Raw genomic sequence first — 22401 nt, 5'->3', positions numbered from 1 at the left:
AGTCGTATTGCACTTTTATTATATTCCCTACAGTGACTGTGTTTACACTGTGATGCCAGCAGTGGTGGAAAAGTCTGGCCTGGCTCATTAGTGAATTTGAGATGTTTCTGTGCCGTCACTGTATTTTTGTCGCTGTGATACAGAGTGGGGATCCTGAGGGGAAGATGAATGGGAGAACCAAATGTCACAGCAATCCATCCCACAGTTGTGGTGATATTTTGCTCCAAACCACAAATGTCAGCCTCAGGGTGGCGCTAGAGAAAAGTCATTAGATCATCACAGCCATGAATCCTCTAGAGCAGTGGTTCCCAACCTTTCCCAACTCATGGCCCACAAGAAAATCTCAAAAACGTTGGCAGCCCAATTCTGACCACCTGCCAATACAGAGACACTTTTTATTCTAATAAAGGTGGAACATTCATGACGGAACTAAAAGCTGGTGAAACTCAGTTTTTCCACCACTTGTTATCCATTCTGATATGGATGTAATCTTTTAGCAAGTTGCATGTTTTAAAGATCAATTAATTTTAAAGCATTAAAAACATCACACACACACACACACACACACACACACACACACACACACACACACACACACACACACACACACACATGTTTTTACCAAAATTGTACTGTTTTGCTAATTATTTGTTGGCCCACTGCCTAGACCTTCATGGACCACAAGTGGGCCCCTGCCCTCAGGTTGGGACGCACTGCTCTAAAAACCTTGAATGTAAGTACATGATATTACATCTGGTCGATGTTGAGATATTTCACAAAAGGAGTGAAAGTTTTGCCCCACTGGTGGTGAGATATATTTTAGTGTGGACCAACCAAGTGACAGCAGATCCTAGCCTGGCTAAAAACCCTAAGCAGCAAGCAACAGTAGTAGTAACAAATAAAACAAACCATGTTATAAAAAAATCCTCAAAGAAAATACACAACAGTACAGAGTGATGAACTGTCTGGTTGGAGCTAATGGACCCACAGTCTTCTTCTAACAGCAGGGTTAAGTTAAAACACATCTGACTGGGATGAATTGAGCGTATATTTGCAATGCTAATGTATTATTTCATCAGTCAGTAAAATTGCCTGCCTGAAAAAGACCATGAAAAAAAAAACTTTTAAATCAGATAAAGGGACAAAAATGCCTTGTAAAAATAAGTTAATTTCTTAAGCTGCTCCTTACTGTGGGAACCAAAATGTTCAATTTATGATATGATTATAATTAAAAGGAAACGGACGTTGGGGGGAATGAAAGGAGAAATCCCAGGATGAAGAAATGAAACGGACAGGGACAGAGAGAACAGGCAGATAGAGAGTAAAAGATCGAATGAATACAGAATTAGCAAATGGAGGAACAAAACACCAATTAGAGTCAATGGCAGCAAAGGAAGAATAGATGGGAGGGGCTGAACGAGGACAGTTACCAGATTAAAGTCTCAACAGCTGGAGGCAACAGCAGAGAGAGAAAGGTGCATTCATGGTAGTAAAGGTACTCTATTTAGTGGAGAATCAAGTCTGCTTCTGTTGTGCTGATGAGTGTTGGCACACACACACACACACACACACACACACACACACACACACACACACACACACTCCGGCAGGTTCAGTGCTGCAGGGCAGAGTCAGTGGAGGGGGGCTTATTTGGAGCTGTTTGTCCAGCATGCACGTTTGGCCAGTCATTAGAGAGAGCTGAGGTGGGAAACAGGCTCTGCTGAGAACTAATGAAGACGAGGAGAGGAGGAAGAGGTAGACGAGGAGGAGGAAGGAGAAGGAGGGAGTGGATATCGAAACAGGGGCAATTAGGGATTCCAGCGGTCAGCAGTCATACTCCAGGTTGACAGCTCCTGCTGCTCTGACGCTCTGGTCTTAATTAGGGCAGAGTTTTCTGTGAGCACCTTGAAAAGAAGACGTCTTTGATGGAGGACAATTATCTACCTCAGAAAAAAAATAGCATCTGACCCAAAAAGAAGTCGATGAAAACTCATTGATGGAGGTTGAGAGTGTATTTTTTTTTTTTTTGGATAAGTGACATGGGGGATGATCTTGTTAGGAGGGCACTGGTTGAAACAAGAGCTGATATCATCCACAGTGTTTGAAGGAGAGGAGAGATTGTCGGCGGAGCTCTGATCTTCAAAGCAAGCAGGGGTGTAAAGAGGGCTCTTCACTGTGTGTGTGTGTGTGTGTGTGTGTGTGTGTGTGTGTGTGTGTGTGTCTGTGTGGAGCAGAGAGAGAGAGAGAGAGAGAGACACACAGACTCAACACAGACAGTGCCACAGAGAGAAGATCTAATAATTTAATGTGTGTCTGTGTGCATGTTTGTGATCAAAGTAAAAGTGTACGGCTGCTGGAGAGGGATGCAACAGTTTAGAGGACATCAAACCGAGTCTCTCTCTCTCTCTCTCTCTCTCTCTCTCTCTCTCTCATGCACACACACACACACACGCACATTAACAGAGCGAAAACACACCACTGGAAAATACATCTGCCACTTATGAACTTCAACTTTGTCACTGCCAAAAAAGAAAAATCCAGACAAAGACACAAATTATTCAGTAGCACAACAAGTGTGAACCAGAGCTTCATGCTGTTTCTGTTCAGTTGTGAAGGACCAGGTTGAACAGATAACAAATAGATAAGTGTTGTAGCCTGAGTGGGTAACAAAAACATTGATTAGACTAAAAGTAGTAAAAAAAAAAAAACAGTTTCAATGTCAGCTCATAAAAACTTGCTTGAGGAATTGATGGCTGCCTGGTGCTGTCAAATAAACCGTTCACTGTCTGAAGCTGCATGATAGGATTCACTGTTCTACTCGAGGCGTCCAGAGAGACTTCACGCAGACACATCAGTGACGAATCTTATATCAACCAAACACAGAAACAGAGTGTTTTGAATTGTATCTCGGAGAGAACAGACTGCCACCTTGGATTTGGACCTAGGTTGCACATACAGTCTCAGGAGTAAGTAAACAGGCAGAAGACATACAGTACAGCTTTTAGAGTTGGACAGTTGAAGACTCAAGATAATGGAGAAGAGAAGGGAATCCATTAGATCCCCATCATGGTACAGTGATGGACCATTTGTTGCGTGTTAAAGCTCTTAAAAGCGACCTGTGCTTGTGTTCTTCTGACATGTGGCCTCTTGGGGTCATGAAAATAATGACTAATGCAACAGACTAATGCAGCAGCCCTAGTCATTTATTCAAATAACACGTGATTTCTCCTGGATGCCAACATCACAATACTTACAATACAACTTAATACTTAGTAGAAAAGCTATCCTGTGAAAGCCATGTATCTCCAAAACATAAACTTTTCATGAGCTAAGAAAAACAGTCCTGTTTATGTTAAGCAGTAATATTTTTTATCTGTTATGAAAAGCATAAATAGTGTGGCAATGTTATATTACTGCAAAAAGTCTTGCACCGCATTAGGCCACATCCACAGACTTTTCTTTTAAAGCAGCATTTCAAAACGAAAAAACAAGTTTTTATCTCTGTATCAGAAACGATCTCCGTCCATACTAACACATCACACATGTAAACAGGAAGCTCTGCAGTTCATTAGTCGCACAAAACACTACGAACCAGGAAGAGTAAAGGCAGTTGTAGTGTTGCGCTGAAGATTTTAACTGCACAACAGCAAAACACCTCCATCACTCATGTTGCTTTCACCACTGGTAGTTGAGGTTGATGAGAACCAATCAGGGAGCGACTGTCATTGTTACGTCATCATTTCCAAAGGTCTCTGCTTCTGTCTGTCCAGACTAGAACACAACCTCAGATTTTCAAACTAAAAGGGGGCCAGCAGCGTTTCCAAAACTCTCAATTTTTGTGGGCTAAAAAACTCTGCAGTGGTTTATGATACGAAGGAGATATTTTATAGCTCACATAGACGAATGAACCTGTTCATGTTTCAGAGTAGAGTGTGCACTTGCATGTGTTTGACAGGCTGATGTCGTGTGTTACTGGATGATGTTTCATTGTGATGTGAAAAAAGTAGAGCCAAGTTAAACTTTTTTGTTGAATGACCCTGTGTTTTGTTTTTATCCTGGAGCCCTTTTAGAAATGAATCAATTTTTACATGCAGCGCTTTCAGGGCCACACAACTGACCACAAAGTTCTGGCATCATCTCTGTACCACTTTCTCAACAAAACTTGAACTCAGTGCTACAGAACTACACTGGAGTGCATCTTATTATACAGCTGTTGCTATTATTGTGTCCACCCACACTGAATTCACAGCTTGATTCCCGTCTCTCACTCCCTGCGCTGCCTCCCCAATCAAAAATGCTCTTGTATCCCAAACACCTCTGCAGCTCGTGTGCAGCCCGGCTCTGCCCTGAGGGCAAGACTCCGTGTCATTAAACCTTAACTCTCCTCACCACCGGCATGAAAAGGTGAAAAGAACAATGCAGCACCTTGTTCCTCTCTCGCTCTTTTCTCCCAGATAAAAAAGTTGAACCCCCTCCTCCTCCTCTCCCTCACCTCGTCTGGTGTGGGTGACCCGGAGAAGAGAACAAACAGCTCCTCTTGCTGTGAGTTTCTATTAGTATGAGCAGCTGGAAAGAAAGACTGGATCCAGGCTGCCCAATGTGTCAAGCCAGTGGGAGTGTGGAGACAATCGGGTTGCAGCTTGTTACAACACACACTCCTTCGCCTTAATTGGCTCCATATCAGCCTACTAGCCGCTGGTGCAGAGTGTACAGTGATGCAGCCATTGCTTGTCCCTATAACCTCCAACCAGAGAGAAGAGGAGCAAGCTGCTGCTGCGAGGACCACACAGACCCATCCCTGTAGGAGCGATTGCCTTGGCATGAATACAAAAGACGAGGTGCAATTTACCAGGTCAAAGAATCTCTCCTTCTTACCCTTGTTTTTTTGCTCTGAAATTGAAGCAGGAGGTGGCAAGCGGAGAAGATAGAGGAGGAAAAAGCCCGGAGGAAATGACAGGGGGACATTAGGAAGAGAGAGGGAGGGAGAAAGATAGGAGAAAGACGAAGAGAAAGAGGGGGGAAGGAGGCGGTGAGAGACAGTGGCGGGCCGAGGGGGGGGTAAAATGAAAGGCAATCTTAAAGAGATGAAAAAGGGGAACAAGAAAAAGGAGTGGCTGTCAGAGAAAGAAGCACTTTGGAGAACAGGAAATGTAGGGCAGGACCTTCGCAGAGACACGGGGGGATTTCAGGGGCATCCTTTGATGGGGAAAACTTCGAATTTGCACACTCTTCTACTTCACAGCTGCACCGAAGTTATGATATCTGATGAGGTCATTACATGAGTGCAAAATGGCCATCTCACAAACATCATTAAAAACATCTGCAAGACTTCCCTTCCTGAGTGCTTCCAGGTGCCTGAAGTCAATCACGCGTTGGAGGAGATTTCGCATTTACAAGTGAGCTCACGGCAGCCTTCATCAGCACTCCGCTCATTGATCCGCTGGGCTGATATGTTCCCATAATCCTCTTGGCTCAGTTGTTGGGAGTGATAGGCATGGTTACCGGTGGTAAACAATGGAGTGAATCGATGACGAGAAGATGATCTTGTTAAGAGGAGTCTGGTGAGAGTATTGACTTGGAAGAGACGTCTGAGCGAAAGGTGTGCGCCACTGTTTCATTTTCACATCACGTCCACTGCTGCAGCACCGAAGTCCCTCTTCTACATGAGACAGAGCGAGTTGAAAATGAAACTGAAAGATAAAAGGTGCAGCATAATCCTAGCGTGGAGCCAAATGTATGCATGGGAAGGGACAGCGGGAGGAAATTTGAATATGGCACTCAAGACGAACTGTTAACCGTCAAACTCGAGATGACAAGTTTGTTGTGAACAAGGGCAAACAGGCAATTTTCCCACCAATGCAAAAACTTCTTCTTCCAGGCTGGAGACTGCCTGTTAAATCTTTGAGTGTGAGTGTAATAAATCCCATCGAGCTAAATCCCAAAGGAGCAATTACTGTTGCGTTCTCACAATATAACAACAAACCCAAGAAAAACAAAAGAGAGACATCAATAATACATCAGCAATACTACAGACTGTGTGTTGGGGGAAAGCTGTGCTTCCCTCTGAAAACATTTTCAATAGTAAATATTCTAGTTGGAGTGAGTCCATTATGTGCTGGAACAGAGGATAATGAGAGACAGTAACCAAAAAGGGTGTTCATGGGTATGTGTGTGTGTGGGTGTGTGTGAGTGTATAAAACACCAGCTGCCAGTGACAACACTCGTCAGGCAGGAAGGATCTCCTGGGAGGTGGCAGATTTCATACTGGCAAGCAGGACACGTGAGTGTGTCTCTGTGCTTGAGTGTGTTTATGTGCATGAATGGCGGAAATTAAGTAATCACATTCACCCAAATACTGCACCTCAGAAAAGTTAGGAGGTACTTGTACTTTGTTCGAATATTTACGTTTTGTGCAATTCTATACTTTTGCATTTCAGTGAAAACACCAGGAATTTGAATAAAAAAAGTAAAAATAGCCCAAGAAGCTAAATAAACACTAAATGTGGAAACAGACTCAGTGAGTAATCATGATGTAAAAGGCAGAGAAAGATGCAATATATGTGGATTGATGAGGAGACACTAATGTTCCTCAAATTAATACATGAAACAAACATTGCTGTTCCCACCTCCTAATATTTGCTTAACAGCAGTGGGTGGAATTTGCTTTATTTTTTTTTTCCAGATTTTGTGGTTGTTCAGTTGAAGTACTGGAGCTACATTTGGATGGAGACCTGACTAATGAGTTGTTAGCTGTTCCTCCACAGAGTGATTTCCCCTCCAAACTTCTCAGATGACTTCACTGAATTAGAAGATCAAAGAGGTAAAAGTATGAAATGTTTCACAAAAAGCAAAGATTAGAGAAAAGCTGCAGAACTTTGTTTTTTCATCTCCCCTCTCACATTAATCATCTCACAACCCTTCAGATTTCTCTGGTGACCCCTTTGGAGGGGCCCGACCCTCGGGATCCAATAAGTTAGGAAAAGCGAACTAACTAACTGTAGATAAAGCAGACAAAGCTAACAATACTCAGAACTACAAGCTTGCACACTGATGCATCAGTGTCATCTAATAATGTCATTTATAATAATATATCAGCCACATAGTTCATTTTTATGCAGAACAAATACTTGAAAGTACTTTTACTGAAGTAGAATTTTGAATGTAGGACTTTCACTTGTATTGGAGTATTTCTACATTGTGCCATTGATACTTTTAATTAAATAAAGGATCTAATATTAATATTAATAATAATAATAATAACTAAAGGCCATCTGTATAATAAAGCTTAAATTCCCTGTGCAACCAGGTGGAACTTATGCAGAAGAGGAGCACTTGCATTTTCCCACTGCTTTAGCAGAGACACAGACTTTAAATAGGAAAACGCTAATGAAATGAATCACAATGGTAATGTGTAGTGCCAAGGTAATGCCTATTCATTTACTTAATGGATAAACACCTGAGATGTGATAATAGCCAAACTGGTGATTAGGAACATGCAGTTTGAGCCTCACAGTGAAAGAAATCACTCCTGCCAGCAGCTCTGGATCCAACTCACATCAATAAATGACTGTTTGGAGGTTGTTTCTTTTTTTTTTCAGCTTTTCACCAAGGTGATGAGCCTCCCCCACAAACACAGGGCTCATTAGTCTAATCCTGAGTGTATTCTGTCTAGCAGGAATTCATAAAGACACGAACAATGTGTGCACGCATGCTAACAGCTTTCTGTCGGCGAGGTGCTCCCACACTGTTTTATCCCATAATGAGCCCTGATCAGCCTTGTTCAGGCCATCACGCGCTGAAGAGAAAGTGAATGTCACGTAGCTGCAGTGCTGGAGGAAGCATTCAGAGTCTTTACAGACTAAAAGCACCAATACAACAATAGAAAATACGCCCATGCAAGTGAAAGTCCTGCATTTAAATTTTTACTTCGATAAAAACACCAAAGCGGTATCACCTAAATGAATTTAAAGTATAAATATTCATTCTGCACAAAAATGACCCCTGTGACTGATTATACACCACTGTGTATTCTAGGCCAATGGTTCCAAACATGGGGTTGAAGGCCCTCTAAAGGGTCACAAGATAAATTTGAGAGGTAGTGAGATGATTAATGGGGTCTTTTTCATATCTTTGCTGTTTTGTGAAATTTTGGATAATTTCGAGCGACAAACAAAGACTGAAATGACTTGATCTGAGAAGTTTAGAGAGGAGCTGTAAAACACAAGCCGAAGAATACAAAACGCTCCGTATAAACATCTCAGTCAGAATCGACAGGACCAAAACAAGTGGCATTTAAGCAGTTTCATAAACAGATGAAAAGGCAAAATTGTACAAATGTACACGATTTTACCTGATGTCTGTAAACAGGACGTATGTTTCTCCACACATGACATATTCATCACCCACCACACAGCTGTTCCAGTTAAATGCTTTGGCACATGTAAACACCAGACTGTATTACATCACTTCCCATGTAAACAGTCGACCCACGGCTCATGTGTTATACATTTAATAAATAACACAGATATAAACCTAATCTGAAAGTAACCACTGTCCACAGCAGTCAGATAAATGTAGTCCAGTCAAATGTACAAGAGAAGAAGAAGTGTGATATTAATGCCTGTGTGGTCGATACTGTTCCTCTTGGTTATTAGCTGAGCATCTGATGCTGTCATCATCATCATCATCATCATCATCAAGGGTTTCAATGCATTCTTAATGAGATGATGATGGAGGGCAGAATTAACACTGTGATTACGAGTCGAGGAAATTGAATCATCTTCATCTTATGAACAGACAGATATTCCTTTGCATCAGTGAAATGAGCTTGTGCATCCGTTCATTTCATTAGCTGTGGCCAGCTGTGCTGATATCGTTCTTCTTCTGAGTGTTTTCAGTGCGAAAACTTTTTTTTTTTTCTAATTGCAAAAATTTCTTCTCAGCTCAGCATTAATGTGTTGAATCTTAATTTCGGTGAGTTTCAATGCACCAGCAGTGATCTTGGAGGAAATGTGTGTATTTGGGGACAACGTCAAGCCTCTATTCACCAAAGTAAAGAAACTTCATTCATCGTTCCATATGTTTATCCTGACAAATGACTGTCAGCTTGAGACGAGGGAGAAGTTTCAAAAGATCACTCGCCTCAAAACAATCCTTAAACAAGCCGAGTAGCTTTAGACAAATATTTAATCCCTGCTGGCATGATCAGAGAGATTCACAAGTGCTGCTCCACATGTTTAACCATGAAAGAAATTCCACCGATTTTGTGTCGCTGGCAAACAATGCATTTAATTTATTTCTTTACAAAAAGTTAGAGCAGCTTTTTTAAAGTAACTGGCCTCCTGGCTCACAGTCCCACTTGAGTTTTATCTTATTATCTCTGAACACAAACATCCATTGATTCTGCAAAGATGCTGTCGAGCTGTAATTTAGTCTCTATCTGTTATGCGTTCGGTAAAGGTTAATTTTGCTGTGCAGCACCACAATAGTGCAACCGAGAGCGGAGCAAGGACTCAATAGCAATACCTACTTTTACTTGGGTGATAAAAAATGTTGTGCAGCCCTGAAACATCTGAAGATTATCTGACTCTCTATATATTTTGGATGTTTTTTAAATTATTATATGTGTCCTCTGACAGAGTATTCATGTTAATCTCATAATCTGCTCATAGCACATTAGGAAAGATGAAAAGCTGTGCTGGGTTTTTTTTCTTCTTATGTACCCGTTTTTTTTTCCAATGCAGTCTGGATGTTGAGAGTTTTGAATATCTTGTGGCTGCAATTAAACTTTGCTATAGTTAAACAGTACTGGAAATGTTTAACATGATTAAATATACAATTAACAATAATAATCTATTTCTAACTGCAGGAAATTGAGTCAGAGAGCTGTTTTGATGAGATTATGCTGAGGCCGCGAGGGTTACACCACATCAGCTACACCCTGTGCCTCCCCGCCTAAAATCAATTTAGTTGTACTGACAATTGTGGAAACTTCCAGTGTTGACCTACATGTCAGTGTGACCCACTTGCTATTACTGAGGCTTGTCCGAGATCTCAAGTAACAAAATTACAACCTCATCTTCAGTGTACATAAACGTCCCTATCTCTCTGGGATGGTGCAGGAGTGACAGGTACATTAAATATACTTTATCACAGGTGATGTTTGGTCAAATGCTCCAATTTTAACTTTCTGCAACAAACAAACCAACTAAGACACTTGATTTCCACTGTGACTGACAAGGTTTGCACCAGCACAAGGGCGAACTCTCACACTCCTCAGATTACCACCTCCTCCACTGTCCGTGTTCACTGCAGAGCCACACTAACACCTCTGCTCTGGTAGCGATGGAGATAGTGTTTTATCAGAGAAGTGACAGAACAACCAGGGCAGATTACTGCCAACTGATAGACGCTGCTGCTTTGACCTCCACTCCATGTTTCTGAACCACAGCTAGTCGTCAACACACAGCAGGAGATGGCTCTTCATGTTTGCTAAATGCCCATCAAGGGACTGGAGTTTGAAATGAGCTCCGGCTGTACACACATGTACAGTACATCAGCAGCTGTCAATGTTTCTCTGTACTTGTCCCTTACAAATAAAGCAAATAAACTAAAATAAATGAGGTACTTTATTCTGGAGTCTGCCTATTATCCACTTATGTCAGTGAACATTTTGATTTTCTCAAAGGTAGCTTCTCTAAAAAAAAGAAAACATGGGTAAAAAAGTAAAAGGAAGAACAAACATAAAGAGTTATATGCCACCTTCATGTCATATCAAACTTGTTGTAATTACAAAGTGTTGACTTGAGCTGTAGCTACGACTGGGAAAATCAAGTTTTTCTGAAAATATATTTATCTTACTAATATCGAAATCTCCAAAAACAAAACAAATATTCTTGCTTACATCAGAAAAAAAGTTGTTCAGTGTAAATAAACACAGATTTTATGGGTATGGTTTATCTATTACTGTCTATTTATTTATTTTTAACCTTTATTCATTCAGGGTAGTTTCACTGAGAGGGAAGCTCTCTTTTACAGGAACGCCCTGAACACATTCACACCTGGAAGGCACCACAGTGGTGTTGATGAGGGTAAGTGCTGCTCTTTCACTTTTCATCTCCACATTTAATCCTGCCGGTCCAGGGATTGACCTGGCGACATTCCAGCCACAGGCTTTGTGACATAAATGTGGCATCGGACCCAGTTTTCACTTTTCATTTAAGGTGTCCAGGTTTACATTTACACATATACTTTGCTGCCTGTTTATTAGGTACACTACTAAAGCTAAAACTAATGTAGTCAAAAAACTGAACATTATAACCTTCATGAAGATTTATAGCAGGACTGTTGTATTACACTGCGTTAGTTTTAGCTATATGTACCTAATAAACTTCCGAATGAGTGTATATGAGCGACAAGTGTTTGTCTATTGCTTTTCCTGAGGCTACGTTTGCCCTGCTCCAGCCGAGAGGTAACAAAATGTCTCAAATAGAGGATCTTGTGGAATTTAACAATTTAGTTATGACAAGTTAACAACTATCCTCAAACTAACTTGCGTGAACAGAGAGACTAGAGAGAAAATAGACTGTGCTCGTCTTCAGGGTTCAGGGTTCTCACTCAAACTGGTCCCTCTCTCTCACAGATCATTCAATGGTTGCTGGATAAAATGAGCACTGTGACAGCTTCTGTGTAACTGTGCTGAAAACATTATATAGAGCCATTATTATTATAGGGGACTGTCCCTGTTAGAGGCTATTTTCACAGACTCCTTACTGACGCGGCCACACTAGGGAGGACTATAGATAAGCATCTGGAGGAGACAAATGTATTCACACTTTTTCTAAATCTGCCTTGAATATGCACCACCTCCCAAGGTGCTTTATGTAATCAGATATCAGTCTGTCTCAAATGTTTCTTGGTGGCATTTACATTTAGTTTTTTTTAAGATCTGATAGGAAGCCACCCCAGAGGACTGAAGTGGCTAAAGCAGCCAATCTGCGTTTTACAAGGGCCTGGATTAGGGAGAAGCTGTGACTGGAGCCGTGTGGAAGTGAGAAAAGGGTTCGAAATTTTCTGTCTGAGTCACTTATTTTTGTCATTTTTCATCTGAAGTTCAATATTAAGAATGTCTTTCTGCAGAGACTGTGTGGAAATGTGCGCCGTTAACTTCATTCATAGCTTCATCTCTGTAGGAAACCTCCCTAAAGGGGCTCCCCCTCAGAAGAAACAATGGGGATCAGTGATTGGTTGTTAGGTACGGCCATTCACAGCTCATTCATGTCTTTTACTGGCTGGTGATTGGTTGACTGAATGTGCTGCTGCTCTGTCTCACCCAGTGACAGTCAACCAAAAGCAGCATCAGAGCTTCTTCACTGAGAGGAGATAAGGTTTGTCCAAAAAGCTGTTAGATATGTCACCAGCTGCTTTTATGAAAAAAAAAGGAGTTAAAGGGTTTTAAAAGTCACCAAATCTCATGAGAAAATCACTGAATTGCCGACGCCGCTCAGCAGGAAACCTCCTAAAAGAAAGGTTTGATGGTCCACCATGAGCCGTCAGAACAGCTTCAGTGCCACTGAGCACAGATTAGCACAGATTCCCCAAGAGGTGTTTTTATGAAGCGAGTGGAAAGTGCTGTCTGACACGTTGGCCCAAAATTGAGCCTGAGATCTTGTGGCTATTTTCCTCAAACCAGCGACTTCCTCTGAAGTGAGTCTCAATGATCGTTTCTTCAGGTTTTTCCTTTAATTTCTCACCTGTCTGTATCGACAGCGTGGCTAACCCTCAACATGGTGGATGAAGCGTCAGTCGGGAATTATTCTCCAGTATCTGTTTTACCCATGATGATTTGGGTTCCCATGACAGACCACGCTGTTGATATAACCTGAATTAATGTGGCGTCCCCAGCGGAGAGGAGCGGCTCTGTGTGCACCCAGGAAAAATGCTCACATCTCTGGATGTGTGATCAGTCGGCCCGTCAGCGAGAGCGGGAGACCAAAGAACCTTCGACGAAGAACCATGACACTGTCTTCTCAGTGGGGGTGGGGGATGATGGGATATACATCAAAGTCCGTTCTGTAATTGGGCGTATTTCCACTGAAGGCAGACAACGTGGTACAGGCAGGGATTTAATGTCACATCAGCAAAACAGTACAAGGCTACAGAGAATCTTTCTTTCTCCGTGGCTGCAACTTTTACACCGTCACTTTTTTTTTATATTAAAACTTTGCCAACTTTAATACGACTCTGCTCCTAGTTTTCTCCACTTGTGGCCAAGAAGCACAATGTTTTGGCAAACTGCAGGTCTCCATAATTAATAACCCTGGCATCCAACATGTTTCTAATCTGGGGTGTGTGTGTGTGTGTGTGTGTGTGTGTGTGTGGGGTGGGGGGGGTGTGTGGGGTGGGGGGGGGGGTGGGGGGGGGGGGGGGGGGGGGGTGCTCAGGGCATACGGACAGAGATTGCGCCACAATACAAATAACAGTTTGATCGCCCCCCTCTCCCACCATGGAGGACATGCTCATTAATCACGCCTAAAGAGCTGAATAATGTAGCCGGCCTTGCGTGTGTGAGGAGCCAGAGGATGGAAAAGCAAAGAAATTGAGTTTTATTGCGATGCTTCCTGCCAGCCGTCTCTTTGTATTCACTCTCAGTGATGTGGAAGGCGGCGGCAGCCCCTCATCTATCTCCTGGTGTTGTGCCAAAAGGTGTCATCCATTTCTCGTAGTTTAACCTTTTCACATCCTTCACAGGTCTCTCGGGGGCCAAATAAGGAGAGCGCCCCACAGGCTACAGCTTACCAAGCACCAAAGGTTAAAACACGGAGAAGCATGAAATCACCATTCTGCTCATGACACACGCCTCAAGAAATTTCCCTCTACTTCCTTTATGTTGAAAATGTTTGACTTCACCAGTGATTCCCTAACCACAGAATGCCAAAAGGCACCAAGTGTGAGATTACTCCGTCAAGGGAATGCTTATCGAGAGGCTGCGTCCACCCCCCCCCTCTCCCTCCTTCATCCATAATTGCTTTCCAGGCCTGCACTGGAAAGAGCCTGAAGCTGTGTTATGTTTGGCGGGAGCAGAATGCACTGGAGATAAGTTGAAATCCAAGACTATGCCCCAGTTGGGACCACTGAGATATAACAAAACCACTATTCTCTTCTCTTCAGTCCAAATGGAGCATTTTTAGCATTCTAACAAGGTCTCTGCATAAAAATAGCGGTTATCTGTCAGTAATGTTTTGTGCCGTTCTCACTGTAATTTAAAAACTCTTAATGGTACAAAACACAAAGATAGACCTCTCACACACACACACAGAGTTATACACATACACACACAGCCCCGCAGACTTCACAAACACTGTTGGTTGGCATAAAATGTCTACAGAGTCCTTGGCCATAATGGTCTAATTGAGGAGTTTTCTGTCTCTCTATCAGCTGGCTGACTGCATAGCAAAATCCTAATGAACGGTGAAAAATGGTTTTGTTGCTCGGAGAAAACCGCAGAAGATGTGGCTGTCTGAGATGAAATATTAAACATCTCACTTCTCCAGCTGTCACTAAAGCTGTGGCTGGGAGAAAGACGCCTTGTCATGTCTCCTTGGCACAGACGGCTTCGTTCTCCTTGGCTCATGCCTGCAAGCAAAGCGTACCTAGTCAGAGAGGATTTCCAGCCCAGATATGTCTAAAAACCGACCCTGTCCACGGTTTGTGCAGAAGAATCTGCTTTGTGAATTTCTTGTGCCCTCACAGTGGGATTGTCTGTAGCTGCACAGCCTTTTCTGACATTTTTCTTTAAGCCGTGATAGCTTCTCTAAGGAGGGCGACGTTGCTCCAACGGGATCCCCTGACTTTTTCTTCTACGCCGCTATGAGGCTGATTGGTAATCACGTTGTCGATCCTCTGACTTGAGGTCAAAATCTTAATTCGTCAGATACATTTGACTCGATGCCAAATTCAAATTAGCCTCAGCTGTACTGCATGTACTGCGAATGGGCAAATGTTAGCACGCTTACACGCTAAGCTAAGAAGGCAAATACAATAAATATAATACATTACATGCTTAACTTCAACATGTTAGCATTGACATTGTGAACGTGTTAGCATCCCTCAGAGAGCCACACAAAGGGGAGCGCATCAAAGTCTGTTCACTACTGCATATGTTAAAACACGTGTATAAAGGTTTTCATGCCTCCAGAAGCAGCTGTGTGATTGGTTGTGGTTGAAGACTCCAAGTAAAATAAAAATGTAAAAAATCTGTTGTCGTGGAGACAGGAAGAAGTGAACTTACCAGACCTCTGCAGCCCGCTCCTCATCTCTGCTTCAGGCTGGAGGCTTGAGGCTACATTAGACGCTACTAACATAACACACCCCAATCTCTGACTGGACTGTCAGTGGTGGAGTTGCATCATGGGTAATGCAGACAACCTAATTAAACAAAACATTGCTGATTCTGCTGCATTTATTTTCACCTTTATTTTTAAACCGTGGCGGGGCCGTGGACCACTCCTTTAAGTACAGTCTCACAGAGCTGCTAGCTGCAAGCTGTAGACTCTTAGTCTTGTTTGTTAAGAAGCCAAAGGTTTGACTTTTAATCATATGAAAAAACATCTTGTCTCTTGTTCAACAGGAAAAGTCGGCCTCGTTCATTCCTCTCCAGCGTGACATCAGGGCGCCCCTCATGTCTGATAAGGCGCCTCGCTCTCGTCTGCACAGAAATCTCCTCCATTACTTCGTCTCCACCTGACTTGCAGGATATCAGTTAGGGATCTGCATGATTCTGGTGTCAGAGAGGCAATCAAAGGGAGACGGTTACGCTGCCTCATCCTCGCATCTCCACCGAGAGACGGGGGAGAGCGGTTTCCTCTCCTCCTCCTCCTCCTCCTGCTCACCGAGAAAATAAAAAGCAGGATAGTGCTAGAAGAAAGGAAGCCCAATGGGATTTCAGTCTCTATCTTTCACTATTGTGTCTGCTTCTGCCTCCTTCTTCCCTCATTCTCTCAAGCTGAACCTTTCCTGGGTCCTATATTCTCTTTTATCGTTCTCTCCATCCAACCCTTTCCTAGTTTTGTCCTCTTCCCTCATTCTCTTTGCCCTTACTCCACAAGAGTTTTTCTGCCTTTTCATCTCTGTCCTAAGTTCCTTTCTTTGCTTCCTTATCTTGTCCCTCTCCTCCACAGTCTTCACAGCACAAGTTCAGTCCAACCAAAGCTGCTGCACAGATAGAAATAAATTAGCCATTATTCTGACCTAAATCAAATATGCTGCATTGAAAATACTTGGTAAGTAAGATTTAATGGATGCAGATGCATAAATAAAGTCTGTAATATACAAAAAAATTTAGTTCATAACCTGACATGTTCTGGGAAATGTTTTAGCATCTTGGCCAAAAGTTTGGCTTCAAAACGGTTTTTGGGTTGTGATGAGTTTAATACTCTGGTGAAAGATAAAGCGAAATGGTCAAAGGCTGACTGGCACTGCACCCTGCGTGCCAGCCAGCTGATATCTCAGAAAGATCAATATGGCAGAGAGGTCAGCAAGCAAAGATGAAGAAGACAAATGTTCATGTCAGACAGCGATCATTCTGCACTGCAGGAGAACCAACGCGAGGCAGGGCCCACGACTTTTACACCTCTCGATATATATACAGCGAAAGCTCCTGCATGTTGTCAAACTGCGGGGAGGATACAACGGTTTAGAGAAGGGAATGCTAAGTATTTGAAGGTTGTGTTGCATTATGCACTACCACATGCTGTCGTAGCAAAGTGCATTCAAATCATAAAGTATTGATTACAGCTTGCGGTGGCAGAATGTGAAGGGTGACATAACAGCATTTTTGAAGAAGCGTGAATGATGTTCAGTGAAGCCAGGGCCTTAATTGATGTCCCCTGTCACCAAAATGTCAATAAGTTTATTGCAAAGAGAAAAAATAAATTGGCGGTTTACTTACAATGCTCAGCTGCTCCCGTCAGTGGGAGAAAATCAATTCTCATCCATAGCAGGGTTTACTGACGCATTACAGACAAATCCTCATCAAATCAAAACGAACACAGTCACTGACTATTGGCATTTCAGGCAGTGAGAGTAAAAGGATGCCGCTGCGTGCTCCATCAGCTGTCTTCAAATATGACTGACTCATTTCGTATTTATTTGTGCTCCACTCGACTTGTGACAGAACTGTGTGACTCTGCTGTGCGATAATTCGGACTCAGAGACCAAAACCTGAACAGCCTTTGGCATATTGACGACAGCTCTGAACTAGAATTAACTGGATTTTAATGGTGTGTACCACGCCATGTCAACGATCCACATCCCACAGTGCTACATACAAATTCACACCAGTAGAGGTTTTCACACTTTCACAGAATTAATTTGTTTTAAATTATTTTTGCAGTTTTTGGGCATGATTTCCAGTTGTTACAACAAATCTTGGTCATTACTAAATTACTGAGATCTGGGGAAGACGGCCTCACTCCACACAGTTCTGCAGTGGAGTTCATTAATGCAACCCGGGTGACAAAGAGGCTGTGAAAATCTCCAGTGTAAACCAAGTATTTGAACCAAATTATCTGGAAGTTAAAATAAAGTTGAATGCATGTCAAATGTTTGTTATCTTTGTGCACTGCACTGAAAAAAAATGCATGTTTGTACAAATATGCATTGCTGAGCTTCTACAATGTACTTTTGACGGGCTTCACTGACATAATGCATTTCTCCAGGACCCCAAAGGCCTGGATGTTCTCCAAAGCAGATGCAGACATGAGCAGCCTATGCTTATGCGTGTACTATTTATATTGCATTGCGTGTCTGCATAAAGAGATGCATTCATACATGGTTGTCAGCAGACAATGTCTGCCCAGTTATTCATTTTTGGAGGCACGCAAACGCTCCATGGTAAATGCTTGCAGCCGTGCAGACATGTAATGTATGATTTATGCATAACCATCCTAATCTTAACCATTACAACTGCATGTTTAACCATTACTCCAACCTAAAGCCAGTTTAAACCTTAACCCTGAAATAGCACTTTGCAGAACCAAAGACTGAGCAAAATGCCTTCTGTTTCTGGAACCTCCTGGTAGCCAGCTCACCTCTATATCCTCTCACTTCCTGTCTCTAAAGTCTCTGTATAAAATACCCAGTAACTGCACCATTTCTATAACTGTCCTCATTCTTGAGGTCTTAATCAGTGGGTGCTGTGTATGTTAATGTTTAATCAGAAAGTAGTTGTGCAAAGTCTAATAAATGACTCATCATTTGGATAATGTAGAGAAACTGTGGATTTGGCCACAATGTGTTTATTTATCTGACGGCTTGTGCTGCTTTCCTACTGCACTCTGTTTTGGTGGCATCACCAAATCCCCAGACTGCAGCTTTAATAGTTTGCTGGTGAGGAAAATGCTATTATAACATAATCATAAATAAGATAAATAAAAGGCCATAAAAAAATGCTGCTCACATACAGTATGTAACTTGCAAAGAGAACAGTGAATTCACAGCACACATTGCAACATGTAGAGCTGCAGGTAGGGAAACCTAAGTGGATAGACAAGCAGCATTTCTCCTGAGAAAACCCTGCCAGCTGATCTTTTCACAGCTATCAGCAGCCAACATTACGGGTTTCCACACTTGTTGGTTTCTGCGGCTGTGAGATTTCTTTTAATGAATAATAGTTCCGCCTTCTGTTGCCAACTTGCATCACTTTGTCACAAGATTAAGTGACTCTTCAGAGCCCCTGGTGTTTAATTTAGCAAAAGTTCATTTACCAACCAGGCTACTTTTTCTGATGTTCGAGAACGATGTGTTGACTTCCAGATCTGTCTGGCTGATACTTGTTCATGCTGCTTGTTTGTCTCATCCATGCAGCGACAGCAGGGAGGCGGCTGTCAAATTACTCATATGCAAATCAACATATGACACATAGTGAAAGAGAGATGGAAGTACTGATTGGTCTGCCATTCAAAGTGTTGTCAGTTCTGCCATGGACGCATTACTCAAAGAGCCTACCTGGCTCAAACCCACGGTGTGAGAGGTCAGGGGACCCCTGGGCGAGAGGCTCTGTTTGAAGAGGCTGCTTCTTTCCTGTTCAAAAGTCAATCAGATGGCTACAACACGATGCCAGACTCTGACAGAGTGAAACAAAGTGACCACAAAGAGACAACTAGAGCTAACGTCTCATGGTTTGTAAACCTCCACCAACCAGCCAAATTGTAGGACATTTGGTCACAATCTTCCCTTCCTGAGTTACAGCACTGAATAATGGCCAGAGGTGTTTTTACAGAACATTATGATGTCAGATGGGACACAAAATGACATCACTTAATTTTATCCTTATAGACATTTGGATGGAATTGTGTCATAATTAGTGTATGACTTTCTGAGTTATGGCCAAAAACATGTTTTGAGAGGTCATGTGACCTTTGACCTTCGACCATGTAATTCTAATCAGTTCATTCTTGAGTCCAAATGAATGTTTGTGTCAAATTTGAAGAAGCTCGTTCAAAGCGTTACTGAGCTATCGTGTTCATGAGAATGGGACGGACAGATGGACAACTGGAAAACACAATGCCTCCAGCCCTGGCTGTCATAAAAATAAAAAAAAAACTACAAAGAGATGCAAAACAACTACAGACAACGAGAGAGATGGAAAATGACTAGAAGGAGAAATACAAAGAGACAACAGACACAAAACAACTACAACTGTGGCCACATTACATGTGGTTGTTTTGTGTCTCTCACATTCTGGGTTTGTTGGTCCTTTTGTAGGAGGGGTGACGGACCTGTTACGTGTCTGTGCCCAGGAGACCATTGTCCCACAATCCTTCCATGAGTCCTTCCATACTTCCCATTTCTCTACACTTCAAACATCTCAAATCCAAATCCATCATTTGGGTCAGTGGTGCAGACCGCTACACAAACCATCCAACAGTCCATCAACCAAATTGCCTGCAGAGAAGCAAACTGTTATTATATGTTACCCACAAAAAAACCTCTACAAGGTGATTAGGTCTGCTTTACTTGCAGCGCCTTTCATTCCCCAGTACTCACATTGATTGTTTTCTCCTGGCTTGGTAAATAGATGGAAGTCAATACACCCCTACAGTGACGTCAGGGTTCACCTAGCTGCAGGTCTCCTGGGCTTATCAATTAGAGCGTAAGAATGCAGCCAAGGATTTCATTTGTGGCCTGAGCTGTTATTAGTGACGACAGGTGGGTACTGAGTGTGGCGCAACACTGTGCTGGAGAAAATTGTGATAAATGACAGGGGGGAGGCTCTCTCTCTCCACAGAGCAGTGCAGGTACACAGGACTGCTGGTCATTAGACAGGAGAAAAGGTGTGTGTTCATGAATGTGTGTGTGTGTGAGTGTGAGAGAGAGAGAGAGTTTCAGGTGGAGAAAGTGAAGATGTAGTGCAGAAATGGGTTCCTAATGGGATAAAGTAAAACTGGCTTCACTTTCAAAGGCTTTGCTTTGCTTTAGCAACACATTTGAGCGCTATTTCCTGCATCACGGGAAACGCGCACAGCCACATCTGTTTACCTTATGGTCGATGATGCCGCTGTATCCCTGGAGGACCGGGGGATGAGGCTCGGCCACCCTGACGGAGGCTTCAGTGGGCCGCCGCAGCTGCTCATGCTGTCGGATGCGTGTGTCGTTAGAGTCTCTGGAAGCGATGCTGAAGCTGCCGTTGTACACAAGGAACAAGCTGGCGCACAGGAGAAGCACCAGAAGCACGGCGACCCCATGGCGCTGACAGAGACACAAGCAGATGCTGACAAATGAGTCCGGCTGCACTGAACCGAGGGCAGGCTGCGCCCACAGGCTGAACAGCAGCTGAGAGGCAGCCTGCCCCCAGTGACAGACATCATCCTCAGCTGACTTGTCAATAAAGCACCAACTTCCCTGTAATTCATGTCACATGCGACCGAAACTTAAAAAAAAAACAAAAAAAACAAAACAGCTCTTATCGACTTAATTTAAGGGCGCAGGCATATTCATGACATTGACAGGCTGTCAGGATGTTAATGATCACCTTCAGCTACTGAGTTTGCAAGCGTGCATTTCAATGCTCCGGTGCGTTCAGGAGCACATCTGCAGGCGCATTTACAGTGAGCGCCACACCTCGGAGGACGCACAGAGATGTAAAGTAAAAGTTCACACCGATATCCTGACCTTGCAGAAGTCGAGAGGGGTAGGCTGCCAGTCTGAGCTGCCACCTTATAAACCCATTTTAAATTACAGATTGATAAGATAAGCAGCTCCTGACACCTTTTGATTTGTTTCGTGGCACAGTGCCTAACACTGATTGTTGGATGTGTGGATCTTTTTTTTTTCTCCACAGCTGAACAAACTGGGGCAACGTGCATGGATACAATTAATATTAAAGCAATAAAATGCCATGCACTTGCACAAATGTATGCATCTGCATTAACACGCAGGGAAAAGCATACATCCATGCGCGCTGGGGTCCACGCTGTTGTGTTTATCAAGAGAAAAGCCAGAGCTTTTAGTGCCAAACAGCCCGCACAGCTGGACGTCCATTGTTCAGGTCCTAATCTTTTGATCCGACAATGTACACACAGCAGCGTTACGGCGGCTGGAGCGCACTTCTCAGAACAATGCTGGATTTCAAAGCGAGCACTAACAGTTGCCTGCAGGGCTTCACGGCAGGAACCTTTACCATAGGTGTCTTCATCTTGCGGCGCGCTGTCTTATCGCTGCGGCTCAGTGCGTCTGACTCCACTTTCTCTCATGGTCCGGCGCCGTCCGTCCGCATCCCGGATCCACTCCGCTCTGTCCGCGCTGCGCTGCGCCAGCCCGCCGCTGCCTGTGTGTCTTCAGACCGGAGCCCAGGCGCAGTTCACACAGTGGAGGACGGGGAGACAGATGTTCACTGTTGTACCTCTGCTGGGTCTTAAAGCCCCCCGAGTTTGAGAGGGCTGAGGGTGGAGGCGCGGCGCAGTTAATTAAAGAGAGTACCTGCAAAAGGGTGATAAGGCCGTTTTGTTTAATGGTTATTTTCTGCTGAGCAATATTTGATGGGAATCTGTGCTCGGATGAGTCTGGACTACTGTGAACCCGCGACATGGCACCTTGTGACGTCTGCGGCATAAAGTATGAGGTGGACTATAAATGCTTGGGACGTTGCACAGAGCTGATTATAACCTGTATAACTACCTAACATTGAGTCTCTGTTAACCAGTTTGAATTGACTCAAATTCTGAAGTGAAGTACTAATTTAAAGGTGTTTGTACTTGAGTCACTTCATATTTCCCCTCCACTGCATGTCAGAGGGACATGCTGCACTTTTTACTTCACTGCAGCTTTAGTCACAAGTTACTCTGGAACAGTGGCTCTCAAAGTGCTGTGCAGGGACCCCCAGGGGTCCTTCAGGGGATTTCT

The 22401-nt window shown here is 43.2% G+C and overlaps 1 protein-coding gene across 1 annotated transcript in view; it reads right to left on the bottom strand.

Moving 5' to 3' along the window:
- Positions 1 to 21826, bottom strand: part of st6galnac5a (ST6 (alpha-N-acetyl-neuraminyl-2,3-beta-galactosyl-1,3)-N-acetylgalactosaminide alpha-2,6-sialyltransferase 5a) — a 49266-nt gene extending 27440 nt beyond the window's left edge. Inside the window, exons 1-2 of the mRNA XM_071491458.1 lie at positions 21680 to 21826; positions 20539 to 20748 (exon numbers count right to left, since the gene is read on the bottom strand). Of these exons, the coding sequence (XP_071347559.1) occupies positions 20539 to 20748; positions 21680 to 21694 (225 nt within the window). The 5' untranslated portion in view covers positions 21695 to 21826. The remainder of the gene's footprint in view (positions 1 to 20538; positions 20749 to 21679) is intronic.
- Between the last annotated feature and the right edge of the window lie 575 nt (positions 21827 to 22401).

The sequence above is a fragment of the Trachinotus anak genome, unplaced genomic scaffold (genome assembly GCF_046630095.1).
Source record: "Trachinotus anak isolate AG129_WGS33_773 ecotype Australia unplaced genomic scaffold, CSIRO_AGI_Tana_v1 ptg000012l, whole genome shotgun sequence".
Lineage (NCBI taxonomy): Eukaryota > Metazoa > Chordata > Actinopteri > Carangiformes > Carangidae > Trachinotus > Trachinotus anak.
Note: the sequence above shows the minus strand (reverse complement) of the source record. Positions and strands in the feature narration are given on the sequence as shown.